General features: G+C 38.6%; 2 protein-coding genes across 8 annotated transcripts in view; one reads left to right on the top strand and one right to left on the bottom strand.

The window, feature by feature from the left end:
* Positions 1–13,103, top strand: part of apba1a (amyloid beta precursor protein binding family A member 1a) — a 99,325-nt gene extending 86,222 nt beyond the window's left edge. For all 7 annotated transcript variants that reach the window (XM_088630080.1, XM_088630073.1, XM_088630079.1 and 4 more), the window contains 6 exons: positions 1,520–1,705; positions 3,593–3,772; positions 5,220–5,432; positions 7,299–7,418; positions 7,758–7,898; positions 9,790–13,103. In XM_088630080.1, the coding sequence (XP_088486206.1) occupies positions 1,520–1,705; positions 3,593–3,772; positions 5,220–5,432; positions 7,299–7,418; positions 7,758–7,898; positions 9,790–9,861 (912 nt within the window). In that variant the 3' untranslated portion in view covers positions 9,862–13,103. The remainder of the gene's footprint in view (positions 1–1,519; positions 1,706–3,592; positions 3,773–5,219; positions 5,433–7,298; positions 7,419–7,757; positions 7,899–9,789) is intronic.
* The window catches only part of entrep1 (endosomal transmembrane epsin interactor 1), a 29,094-nt gene continuing 22,763 nt past the window's right edge, over positions 6,937–13,267 (bottom strand). The window contains exon 12 of the transcript XR_015936045.1: positions 6,937–7,887. The gene's annotated coding sequence lies outside the window, so the exon portion shown is untranslated. The remainder of the gene's footprint in view (positions 7,888–13,267) is intronic.

Raw genomic sequence — 13,267 nt, 5'->3', positions numbered from 1 at the left:
CTTTTCTAGGGTGTTGTTACTTTGCAAGTGGTTCAAAGTCATTCTGATTTTTGTCACCTTTTGATGATGTGGTGAACTGTGTGGGGTTTCAAATAGATTCGATTTTAATTAGCCTGTCATACACTTTGATGTTAGTGTTGATACTGTAAAGATCCAGCATATACAAGTTTCCGAATAATGTAAGAAAGGGGACTTTTTTTCTCCCCATATTATAAAAGAATTTCCCTTCCTGGTGAATAGCTTTTGGATAATAATGTCACTAAGTATAATTTGTGTTGGACCTTTCTTATATATTTGAAACCATGTTACATTTTTAAATGAGGGTATAGAAATTGTTACAAATTAGTGAAAACAATCAATAAGCTGCTCTATGGATATATAGTTTTAATAAATGTGTATTTGTTCCAGAGTTGGGCACTGAATCTGTTTCCTTGTTTTAAATGTCATCATTTATAATGAAATAGCTCTAACAGCAGCAGATATAATAAAAGCATGTTTAATTTAAACTATATTGTATTATACCTCTATGCACAACTTAGCTGATATTGAAAGCGTAACATTTTGAGAATACTGGAGGGCTTCACAGCAAGGCAATATTAGTGTCGCTTCAGAAATAAATTACCATTGTCTTAATTGGAACATGAAGGTACCGTGATAAATTGGATTATACAGGAGGTTTTAAATGCATGAAAAGAGGGAGAGAAGTATGATGGGAAGGTTTTTCTGCTGGCCATGTCAACTTTGTTGTCAGTAGATCCATTCACACATGTTAAAACACTAAGCAACTGTTCTATGGAGCGTGCAACACGTGAGAAAGTATTAGACTTGGTACAGTCCATATAACAACGTTGCTGAAGTCTTTTTTCTTACTGTGCCTTTTAAAGAAAAAATATTACGATTTTTCAGGACATTTTTATCAGTTCCAGAAGAATCAAAATCACCTTTGTTAACCAAGTACATTTCATGTTAAAAGGATTTTACCCTGGAAAGAAACTTTTCAAATACCGGGTAGTTCTGTCTTTAATAGACTGGTAGCAATTTTCTGAGGTAAATTTCTGAAACAGGTGGTAACCTGGTAGGGAGAGATCAGTCAATCAATCTTTTCTGTCCATTTATAAACCCAGGTAGTGAGGACAAATAGTATGCTGTTTGTCTACTATGAAAAGGACAAAGGACTACCAGCTAGACATTATTAAGAGTCTGTTTCTTTACCTGAATTGTTTGCCCAGTACATCCATATTATATTATAAATAAGCATAACCTTAGATTATGGCGGCATGGTCATACTTGGACTTGTTTGTGCTGAAATATCCAAAATTATTTTAATTATTATGTATGTGTGTCTTCAGCTGTATTCCGACATTGTTCTTATAGGGTAGCTTGCCTCTAAGATGCCCCTGTATTTGGTTCTTTGGCCAAGCCTTTACTGAGCTGGAGTTGCCAGTCGTTCTTGTAGCCCCCGCCCTGCAGATCTCCTGACCTTCCTCCATGCACGCCTGCGTCCTCTCTACTTCCACAGGAGACGATGATGGACCACCCGCTGCGGACCATCTCGTACATCGCGGACATCGGGAACATCGTGGTGCTCATGGCGCGGCGGAGGATGCCTCGCTCCAACTCCCAGGAGAACGTGGAGGCCTCCCACCCGGCGCAGGACGAGAAGAGGCAGTACAAGATGATCTGCCACGTCTTCGAGTCCGAGGACGTAAGAATGGCTCTCCACGGCGACGGCGGCGCTCCATACGGCGGGCTGACGAGCGCTAGCGGTCGCGGTTAGGAATAAGGGCTGCCATTGAGTCGTTATTTAACATCGTTTTGTTGTGTGGGTTGGTAGGAGGTCAGAGTACTAAAACGACAAGACAATTCATAGCTGGACTCAAAAGTTTTCTTTCTCTTATTCTGAAAAGGGGCGATTCTGAAAACATGCTGGTTTTATAGCCGCGTCCATTTGAGGTTTCATGCGTGTCTTTACAAACGGCCGTTTTTATGAAGCGTCGCTTTTCATTTTTAACTGCCGTTACAAATACATCCCATGGCAATTTCACATCACTTTCCCAGCAGATGTTATAGCTTTACGCCAAATGACAGCCATTACTGGAATTGAGCTGAATGATATGCTTTTGAACACAGCCTCACCACTGAGCCATGGTCACAGGGTCAGGAAGATTATTGTATGTGTGGTTGATCAGTAGGAGGAGAATTGAGGGATGATGGATTATCCCTGTGAGATCCCTACAATTACCAATGAGTGTGCGGTGTGTAGATAAATTTAGGACACTTAACACAGCTGGGCTTCTTCACAGAGTGGTCCATGATTGGTACCGAGTACTACGAAGCAGTTGAATTGAAATTAATTTACAGCTTGTTTTACAGTTTAAATGTATTACTCAATTTCAAGCCATTTAAAGCCATGTTCTTCATCAGGATTAATCAAATGGGCTAATGCTTGTCATTGCTGTAATAGAGCAAGAAAGCTAATAAGAATTTTAATGCATGACTATTTGAACAGTTTCAGGTTACATGAGCTGGAAGGTCTTAGAAAAAATGTATTGTTCATGAAGAATAGCTACATGACGTAAAAGTACTTTGCTTCTCATTCCTGTCTTGGTAGGTTTTCTAAGAATAAAACACAGAGGTTCAAAATGACCATCTTTGCTGTGGGTTTATAACCTTTTAAAAACCTTTTGTGTGATAAATCTATACGCCCAATATAATCCATTTGGTCATTAGTAGCTAAATGATCAAACGGCTTCAACAAAATGGCTGGGTGGTTTGTTCTAGTCTCCTGCAACCCTTGTGTTAAGACATTTCTCCTGTTCTCAGAAGTAAATGCTCTTCCACGTAGTTTCCACTTCTGACCTCTGGTTTGTATTTCACTGTTAACTGATATATAAGAAGTTCACTAGATTCAATGCCTTTGAGGATTCTGAGTATTTGGATCTGGTCCCTCTCTGTCTTCTCTGTTTGAGGTTAAAAAGGTTCAGCTCTTTCAGCCTGCCAGTATAGGACACTTCTTTAAGCCCCAGAATGTATCTGGTTTCTCTTCTTCACCAGATTGGTTCCAGAGCAAGAATATAATTTTTTACCATGGTGACCAATGTTTTTCTAAGTGGGATCTAAAAAAGTCCTTAAAAACACATTAGGTTCAGTAAAATGTTTATCATGCGATAAATGGGAATTGAGGATGAAAAAAAGCAGTTTAAGAGCTTTGTACTTTATAGAATATACATTTTAGAAGCGACTTGTACCGATGAGCGGGGTTCTAAGAATGAATAAATAATAAAACGTTCTGTCACATACAAAGAAGACAATGCATCTTAAGACATTTTAAAAAGACCCAAACCCCAGCTGCTATTTGTTTCAGAATGCTTTATTAAAACAGTCAGACTGTTTTTTCATTCACAAGTACAGATCCATACATTTGGAGGGATTTTGTATATCCAGGCCTAATACCATCCAAAACACCCAGGCAATTAAACTCAATAGTCACTGCAGTGGTACTTCAGCCAGAGGCTTGTCAACAGTGTGAACGACCTTAATTAATCAGATGTCCGTGTGAAACCAGCTGGATTTTTGTTTCTCTCCTCCGCAGGCCCAGCTCATCGCACAGTCCATTGGACAGGCATTCAGCGTGGCCTACCAGGAGTTTCTTCGAGCCAATGGGATTAACCCCGAGGACCTGAGCCAAAAGGAGTACAGCGACCTTCTCAACACGCAGGATATGTACAACGATGACCTCATCCACTTCTCCAAATCGGAAAACTGCAAAGACGTACGTTGACCGTTCAGCGGGAGGTCAATTAACAGCCATCTTTCACCCTTGTTCACACTCCATGAGTGCAAGAAAATCTGGCTCAGAAGTGCTGGCCTGTGAGTTCGTCGATCAGGATTAGGTTCATTGGCTGGAAGTTCAAGGATTCTCTGTTGTTTCTTTTCTGAGCCAGCGCTTATAAATCATAAATCAGGCCCCTACAGTCTTTGACTCTTGGCTCTTCCTGTTAGGGAAAGACCTTCACCAGAAATGCAAAACAATTCTTGTCTGTAGTTTTACTGAAGAAAATAGTTTTATCTGGATGTGTCTAGTAGTCTGTTATTTGCTAGCAACAGAAAAGCAAAATAGAATTGTCTACTCCTGAATGTAATGGGATGTTTAATTTAATTGAAAGGGAATTTAAATAGTGCTTTCCAGCCCAAAGGATTCAAAAACACTTAATCCACCTTCCTTAAGCCATTATGTACCAACATCATTCCTAGACAAATGTTAAGGCTGAGAAGCAAGAAATCATTTACACCACTTGAAATAAGAGGGAAAAACTGGACAAGATTCCATGGTAGAATTAACCAGGACACCAGACTTAACAACCCTCCTCCCAGATATGAAACAGGAGCATTTGTCTGAAATGTGTCATTCAGCGAGAACAGTGCCTCCTACTGGTCTTCCGTTCAAGTATTGACCAGGCAGTATTGACAGAAGGCCATGCTTCTGAGATCTGATGAGATCAGGCTACAAGATCGAGTAGAACTTTAAGTTAAAGGGGGGAAAAGGTTAACAAAAATGTTCTGGAGGCCATGAAACCCACTTTTCTTTTTTTGGGGTGGGATAATATTTATTTTTTGATCCAGGCTTGGGATCCCCTCCTAAACAGCCCACATAATGTTCCTGAAAAGTCAATAGTTCATTTAGAGTCTCTTATCAGATCTCACTCCAATGACATTGCAAGACCAATGAGGTTTTATTTGAAATATAAAATATAAAAACGTATTTTTAACTTTAATGCTTTTTTTTCCAGAGTTGCATAACAACATTATAGATAAGCTGAAATTAAAAGCGTTGCATCAGCTTTTTATGATTATGTAAAACTTCACAATTTTTTATATTTTGTTCCCAATATTGTTTTTCTTTACATCTTTACATTGCTTTCATTCTCAGTCCCACACCTGTCCTGATCTTAGCATTGGCTAAAAATGAGGTTTGATTTAGCATACTGTACCACTCTCTCAGTATCACTGAATGCAAAGGAATGTTTCCTGTGGTCAGAGGAATCATTTACTCATTTGGGTTTTCTTTGATCATTTAGAAGAGCTTCTATGCCAGGCATTATGCATGCATAAAAGGTTTTTGGCTTTGCGTTTCACAAACCTACGGTGTCGTTAGAAACTGAAAGGATCTGTCTGATTGAGTTTGCTTCAGAGGCTGGGCCACGTCTTGCTTCTTGCAGGTCTACATCGAGAAGCAGAAAGGGGAGATTCTGGGAGTGGTGATCGTGGAGTCAGGCTGGGGATCCATCCTGCCCACGGTCATCATTGCCAACATGATGCACAGTGGCCCAGCTGAGAAGTCTGGGAGACTGAACATCGGGGACCAGATCATGTCCATCAACGGCACCAGCCTGGTGGGCCTGCCCCTCTCCACTTGTCAGAGCATCATAAAGGTGCAGCACTTACTCCTTGTGTCCCAGCACCACTGACGGGTTTCCCAGTTACTTACTCAAGTCTCAGTGCTTTTTGTGGCAGTGTGTATGTATGTGTATTTAAATCCCTGGCATATCTATCGATATAGTGTCTTTGAATTGACACACACTGTGACATAGGGGTGAGCGAAAACTGATGTTTTTAGATACTGAAATACATCCTGTCACTCTGGCAGTTTTTATTTTGGCTTCAAAGAAAGAAAGCGAGTCTGAATTTATTTCAGACGATCAGCTAAGACCAAAGGTGTTGCCTCAGTCGTCATGCAGAAGAGTTGTCATTAGGTCTAGAGAAAAGGCAGACTGTTCCCTGATCTCACGTTCCGGCACAGTGCAAGTGTGAGAACAGAGGAGTTGGCTTAACTTACCAAAGTTCACTGGCAGCACTGTAAAGAAATATTAAATGGTGGCAAGAAGGGAGGGCATATTAGTTTGAGTATAGTTAGGTGGAGTGAATGTTGCAAAGTACTTTTCATCCATATTCAGCTTTACAGTCCCATAAAAAATAAGTCAACATATTAAGTGTTCAAAAATAACCGTGGGATACACATTATAAAATCTATTTGAAAAAATCCAGTTTAAACAGTTATGTTTTAAAGCGAGATTTTAAAATAGGCAAGGAGTTTGATTTCCTGACCCGGTTGTCAAGAAGTGTATGTTACTTTTGGGCTAAAATGTTGAGAATGATAGTTAAAATAGTTATACAGCTGAGCCCCGTCATCCAGATCTTTCAGTGTTCTTGGTGTTCCCCTAGTGGCCACTGTGCAAACCTAGTATGGACATCCACTCATCCGTCATCAGGAGGCTGAATGTCTTGCTGAAAGCTGTCGAGCCTATTCTAGTGTGGTCGATTGGGCTAAAGCTGGGACAAGTCAGAAAGAGGGATTTTTAAATTGATTTGAATTGCCCATCTGGTCAAAGACAATTGCAATCACGAATCAGACAATTCAGGAAAAACGGAGTGACTTTGCTTAGGGAGTCTATATTAAAAGCATAATCAGGGTTGATCAGCACATGGCATCATAGAGACTCGACTGGAAGATGAGAACAGGGTGAATCGCAGGTTAAAATCCAACTTGTGACCGCTTGCAGAACTGCCATCAAAATCTGAGGAGTGGAATTGCTACAGTACATGAAGGCATTGCCAGGAAAAGCAACAAGGCTTATCAGGAGACCACAAAGTCATTTTCTTGGTGCCACAAAATCAAAGTTGCAATCAGTGTCAGTAATCAGTGTTAAACTCAGTAACGGGGCTTTTGTAAGGTACACACAGAAGTTTGAATGGTGTGGATGGTGTAGATAGTGATAAAATGTTCGTGTTTACTAAGGTAGTCTCAGTCCACAGTTTTCTGCATAAGAAACAGAAGTTAAAAAAGTCAATACCAGCATGAGAGGCAATGATATTTCAATTAACGGAACAAGGAAAAATATTAGCTCTTGAAGCAGAAGAGAACCAGGACTCTGAACCTTGGAGTAGATATCATTTTTATTGCATATATATGTATGTTAGATTTTATGCTTTTATAGCTCAGCACAACCATTTTTGTTAGTCTCATTAAATAAACATATTTTGTTTGGATTTTGGATTTTGAGCTTGTTCCTGATTTTAGTTGTTCAGTTGTACAAGCCACTGAGTACAGGTTCACAGCAGGGCTCCATCTTTGTCAGTTCAGCTTTACTGGGATGTTTAGCTGACAGTGAAAAGATGTGTAAGTGTAATTTCAGGTCTCGCCATTGACTCAACATCACTGACTTGTGAAAGGACTGATGTCAAACGCAGAGTAGACATTAAGCTCTATATGTAAGACTATTCTCTGTTTTTTCTCTCAGGGTTTAAAAAATCAATCACGGATAAAGCTGAACATTGTGAGATGTCCGCCTGTGACAACAGTCCTCATCAGAAGACCGGACCTCAGATATCAGCTGGGCTTTAGTGTTCAGAACGGAATTGTACGTTTCTCATTTCATGGACCCTGTCTTTACAATGTGACAGCTCACACTGGGAGTTAATAGTACAAAGTAGATAGAGTAGATCTATTATGCCTGTATATCTATTATCTGTTATGCCTGTTTTGTTTGAGGTGTAATTTTATAATGATTTGTTAGCAGTTCTGTTTTCAAATCTGATTTATTTAGTGTTTAAAAAAGCTGAAGATTCCTGAAATGAAAGGTTCGGTACAACAGTTGTCCACTCCGCTCTTCAAGGTGAGCTGTGTAGTGATTTGCAATCGCCTGACGTGTGTGGCAAGTGTGACCGTGTGGATGTTGTTGACCCTTGTTGACCTGCAGATCTGTAGCCTTATGAGAGGAGGAATAGCGGAGCGTGGGGGTGTTCGAGTCGGTCACCGAATCATAGAGATCAACGGACAGAGTGTTGTGGCGACGCCGCATGAGAAAATAGTCCACATCTTGTCCAATGCTGTTGGAGAGGTAAACAACGACATTTTTAGGCCTTTTTCCCCTTTCTTTGGTGTTTATAATACCAACACCATTATTCACTTTATGGACATAAAGGACAGTACAGATACGGAAATATTTTCTTCCATAGGTTGAAGGCAAATTACTCTTTACCAGTAAAGCTGTTACATTCTCAGCTGTATACTGAGGCATAAAAAATATTTGTGCCAAAACTTTATTGATGTATTTTTTGCGCCTCTCAGGATAAATGGGCCATTTTTAAAATACAACCTCTTCCAAGACATAAATAACACGCTTTGATCTAACAATTGAGAAAAGAGAAATTCAATTTCTTACATTCACTGTACATGTATAGACACTAGAGGGTGCTAAACTGAACTATGGACATGTTAATCATAGTGTCAGGCATCAAATGGTTATTTAAAGAACTATCAGAAAACTTATTTAAACTGTTATTCTGCCATTTTGAAGGTTTCTATTATCTTTAATATTTTTTAAAGTACTGTACAATCCAGTTGTGTAATCATCATATGTACAGTAGAGGTGGCTTCGTACAGTACATTAAGCTTTTAACTTTAGCTTTTTCTTTTTGTAAAAGCAGCTCCACTGATTGAATGTTTTATTCACCTGACCCAACTTAGGAGATTGTCGCTGACAGAAGAAAAGAAGCACACCCACATATTACACCTTACAATCTCATTTTATTAATGAACTAATACTGAAAGGTATAGGGTGCAGTGTGAGGGTATAATTCTTTATCACTCACTAATAGATCTTTTTTTTGTTTTATAGTATTTTGGTGAGGTTGAAATACTCTGATGAATGATAAAAGCATTTAAAACGGCATCTAAAATTTCTTTTGAAATTTGAACCTGTTTTCAAGAAATGGGTGCTGATGAACAGAAGTTAGGGTGGAGGTCAAATTGGAATCTCATACTTCCTCTCTCCTATGTACAGTATGCTCACCCGCTGTGTACAACTCTGTCCACATATAGTTCCCCCCCTCCACCCTATCTTCACACTTGCAGCTGCCTCCCTGACTCATTCCCTGCATGTGAGGGAGGATTTGGCAACCTTGACCTGACAATAGCTGTCATTTCTTCACCATTTCTTTAACACCAAACACTACAGTATTAAGTATACTGCATCTTTATATTCTTCTGCGTGTTACACCTTAATTGGAGTTTGACTGAATTACTGAAAAGATGGTTTTCCTTGCCAAAAGAATGAACTTCGATTTACCAACCATATTGAGTAGTATTTTAAATGTATAGTTTCTCATAATTCTTTACTGTTTCTATTAATGAACAATACTGTTTAGAACACCCCCTTTTCCTGACAGAATTAGTCAGGTTAACTAACCTGAAGTTACCACTCACTTACTTCTGCATGGACAGGAGAAAAGGGGGGATAACATCTTATAGTGTACAACATATACATATTTAAGCCAATTCAAGTTACAATATACTGCATCAATCCAGACCACAGCAGTAGCTGCTGTTCCTTAATAACAGGACTATGGCCATCAGCATTTTTATGAGAGGACCTTTAGTGTAAGCAACCCAAATCAAATTCCAGCAGCATTTATTGGCAGTTGCTGTATACTGAGCCATGTTCACAGATTGTTTTAGATTCTTCCACTTCACTGGATATCTGAAAACACATCAGAAGCTGGTGTTGGAAGAAAAACTAAACATTGTTTAAATAGGCTGGTCACTTGTGAACGCCGTCGTATAGCAACACAAAAGACAGGATTGCAAAACACAGGGATCCAAAAATAGAGGTTTGGGACATTTTGGGACAGGCGCTCTTGTAGTAAGCTGAGGCTGTGTTGTTATCAGTGTTGCTCCTGGCAGAAAGTCCCCCTCTTCTTCCTGATGCATGTTTTCTTCTTTTCTTTCAGATACACATGAAGACAATGCCAGCTGCCATGTATAGACTACTGACTGCCCAGGAACAGCCGGTTTACATCTGAGGCTGACATGCCGAGGGCCTTCCTCATTGTGGAGGGCTACTCTTTGCACTTGTGGTTGTGTGTATAGTGCTGCATTTCTGTGTCTGCTGAAACATTTCCCAACGTGTTTTTGTGTGCGTGTCATTTTCGTGAGATTTAAGGCATCCTTCATCACCAGCGCATTTTGGTGTGAAACCCATCCAGCGAGATGAAATACCTATTGCAAGTTTGATTTTTTTTTTCAGCAAGCTGAAGCCTTGCACTTCTCTAAAACCAGTTGCTGGCTTCTTCGTGGCATCACAATAGTATTCACTTTAAGGAGGACATCTAGTACAGGAAGAGCCGTACAATATTTACAGGTCTAAAAGTGTCACAAAAAGAACAAGGGATTTCCTTTCCTTTTTCGTTTTTTATTATTCTATATATTAATTTTGTCAATCAAAGATCATTCCAGATTTATTTTCTTTTTTTGTTTACACTGAAAGGGCAGCTCTTATCACAATGGACCAAGATTAATTTTAAACCTAAAGGCCCTATGAAGGAGTCCTTTACTCATTTCATAATTCTGCACTTTCCAAAACAAGTCTGTACTGTAAACAATAAATTGCTAATAATAGTAATATAATGGCAGACATCAAAATAGTTCAGCCTTCCTCCAGTTACTATTTGGGCTTTTCCTAAACATTTTGCCCAAATAGGAAACAATCTTAAGACTTTCTTGTACAAACTCAACAAGTTAATGTACAATGCAGATAAATGCCTATAAATACACAGGGATAAAACTGTGCCAGTTCTTAAGTTTGCAATTTCAATGTTTTACTGATAGGGTTTAGGGAGAACTGCTGATACAGCTCAATGAAGAAAGCAATGTCCAGTTGTTTCAGTAAATAAACCTTAGGAAAACTTGGATATTAAGCCACTGAAAGAATTATTTAGCATGCAGGTATATCTGGGACACATCTGGGTTAGAGTGAGATATTAACTTCATAAAACACAATAATGAACACTGTTTTACAAACTCCAGTGTGTTATACTCTACTGACCATATTGACCAACTGATATACAATTTTAAATTTAATTTGAAACATGAAGTGCAATAACCTTTTAAACAAATGGAAATAAGCTAAATCTCAGTTTAATTCTCAATTCAAATATGACTGGCCAATTTTTTTCTTCAGGGCAGATCACAAGATTTTCTACATTTTTACACTTGGAAAAACAATGAAGATGAAGAAGCAGCTGTGATATTTCTACATCTTGGAAGTGTTTGCCCACTGAAATGTGAAAGAAAGCTGTGAATCGTGAAAGGACTGCATTTACCATTACAAGTCCTTCACATAGTTAAAAAGCAACCTAATATAGTTGAAGGTGTAATACTAAAGTGTCATTAACGGAATATAATAATTATTCATTTCTCTCATTCTGGAAAACTTTAATTTCAGAATGTTGTTGGCATTATTTTGTCATTGTCGGAAATGACATCACTGCAGGGTCTCTGATATTTTAAAATAATTGTTTTTTTTAGTTTTAATTAAATATGCAGAATAATTGTGTGTTTTTACATCAGAATGTTGCTTGTAGGGCTGTTATTTCTCAAGTTCATAACAGATTGAATTCATTTTGCAAATGTTTGCAGTCCGTTCTGATGGCACAATATTTAATTTCTAGACCATTCCTATTTAAATCACTGCATAACAGTATTATTTTTTAAAATCTTAATGACATCTGTTTCTCAGTAGCATTAGCATTTTTGACTTGAAGGAGCTAAAATGGGAGATGATTTTTAGGAGAAACCCCTTGGGTAGTTCAGTCCAGGTTAAGAGCTCAAGAGCAAATTTAATTTAGAATGTAGTTTATTTTCACTTTGCTTCACTACAGGGTTGTCCAGTCCTGAGCCTGGAGGGCCAGTGTGACTGTGTTGTAGGTCTCTTTGAAGCAGCAGCAGCAGCAACCGAAGAGCTGGGAGAATAAGTTACTGTAAATGACACTAGTTAAGCCAGTAACCAGTTGGTTTAGCTCTTTAAGAGCTGAATTCGAACGGAAAATCCAAAGACACTCCAGGACCAAGATTGGACACCCCTGCTTGATAAGAACTATGCAATGGCGCTTAGTATTTTTTGCATATTACACATGGAAATGTACACTTCTTTTGTGAACTTTTTTCAACTAGACAGCAGTTGGCTCAGAAACATAAGGTACTTAGAAGAAGGAAAAAGCTGCACAGTAGTCCATGTGTGGCACTACAGGCTGTGCAGAGAATTCAAGGCTGATTAATATTTACATTCTTTAGATTAGCTGGTCATGAGACCTACCCACCTTTTTCCAGCTCTCTGTGCTTATTTGTTTTGTATGTACGTTAATGTACCAGTCCTGCTATCAGCATAGACTGAAACTGATTTAAGAATAAGTGCTCCTGATTAATGTTTACAGTGGTGGCATTTGCACCTCAGAATATATCCGAGAGTGACACCGTGGGCAGAGGTGTACGTAAAACTCTTTAATCGGACAATTCCAACTCTTCTGCTGCACCAAGTGTTTATGAAGTACTTTATTCCTTGATAGTTTTTTTATGTTGATTTTACTATATAGATTCATATCGGCCTTATGTTTTTTTTTTAATTAAAAAAATTGTGGCAACTATATTTGTTCAGCATGGCATATGAACTCCTCATCATGCTTACCTCTCATGCTTAACAGTTTCGCTGAAGTGCAAGTATGACCACTTCACATGAACCAAAGCCAGCACAGGAGTAGAGTGCTGGTTAGCCGATGCACTTGTATGGCTCCGTTACATATAAAGTCCAGACTGGCTTTTCAGTCATTAGAGGCAGTGACAGACCTCAACAAGTCTGATGTGCATTGATTAAATGGGTTGTGTTTATTTAATAATAGAAGGCGATTGTGTGAAATTAATGTATATATTTAGCGCAATGCTAGAATATACAGTTATACCATTGTTCAGTAACGGGGGTGCAATAGGGAATTCCGTAAAGCTTTGGGAAAGTAGAGTATTGTAATGTAACAAAGTTGTCCCTTGTAAAACAAATACGGTGATGGCTGTCAGTTTGGCAACTCTAGTGTTAATAATGCACTTCTGAATGTAATTAACTTTGTCAACGTCTAAAAACACTTTCTGTAAAGCAACAGCAATGTTTATTTATTTGCTAGCTTTTCTGTGATGTTACAATTACTGAGCTACATTCCTTTACCAGAGCAAGAATGTTTGTAACATTATTTACAACAATAAACAACTCGCAGAAGGATGGGACTGCCTTTTTGCTTCTCTTTGCTATAAAACAAGACACTCACTGAACATCGATTCTGCGATGATACTGAAACTCAACATGTTCATGCAGAAATGCAGCAATGAAATTTAATTACAGATATCTTGCAGAATACTGAGGTAGATATATACTGTACAAGACAA

This window comes from Lepisosteus platostomus, chromosome 4, assembly GCF_059453375.1.
Source record: "Lepisosteus platostomus isolate fLepPlt1 chromosome 4, fLepPlt1.hap1, whole genome shotgun sequence".
Classification (NCBI taxonomy): Eukaryota; Metazoa; Chordata; class Actinopteri; order Semionotiformes; family Lepisosteidae; genus Lepisosteus; species Lepisosteus platostomus.
This window is presented reverse-complemented; position numbering and strand designations above follow the sequence as displayed.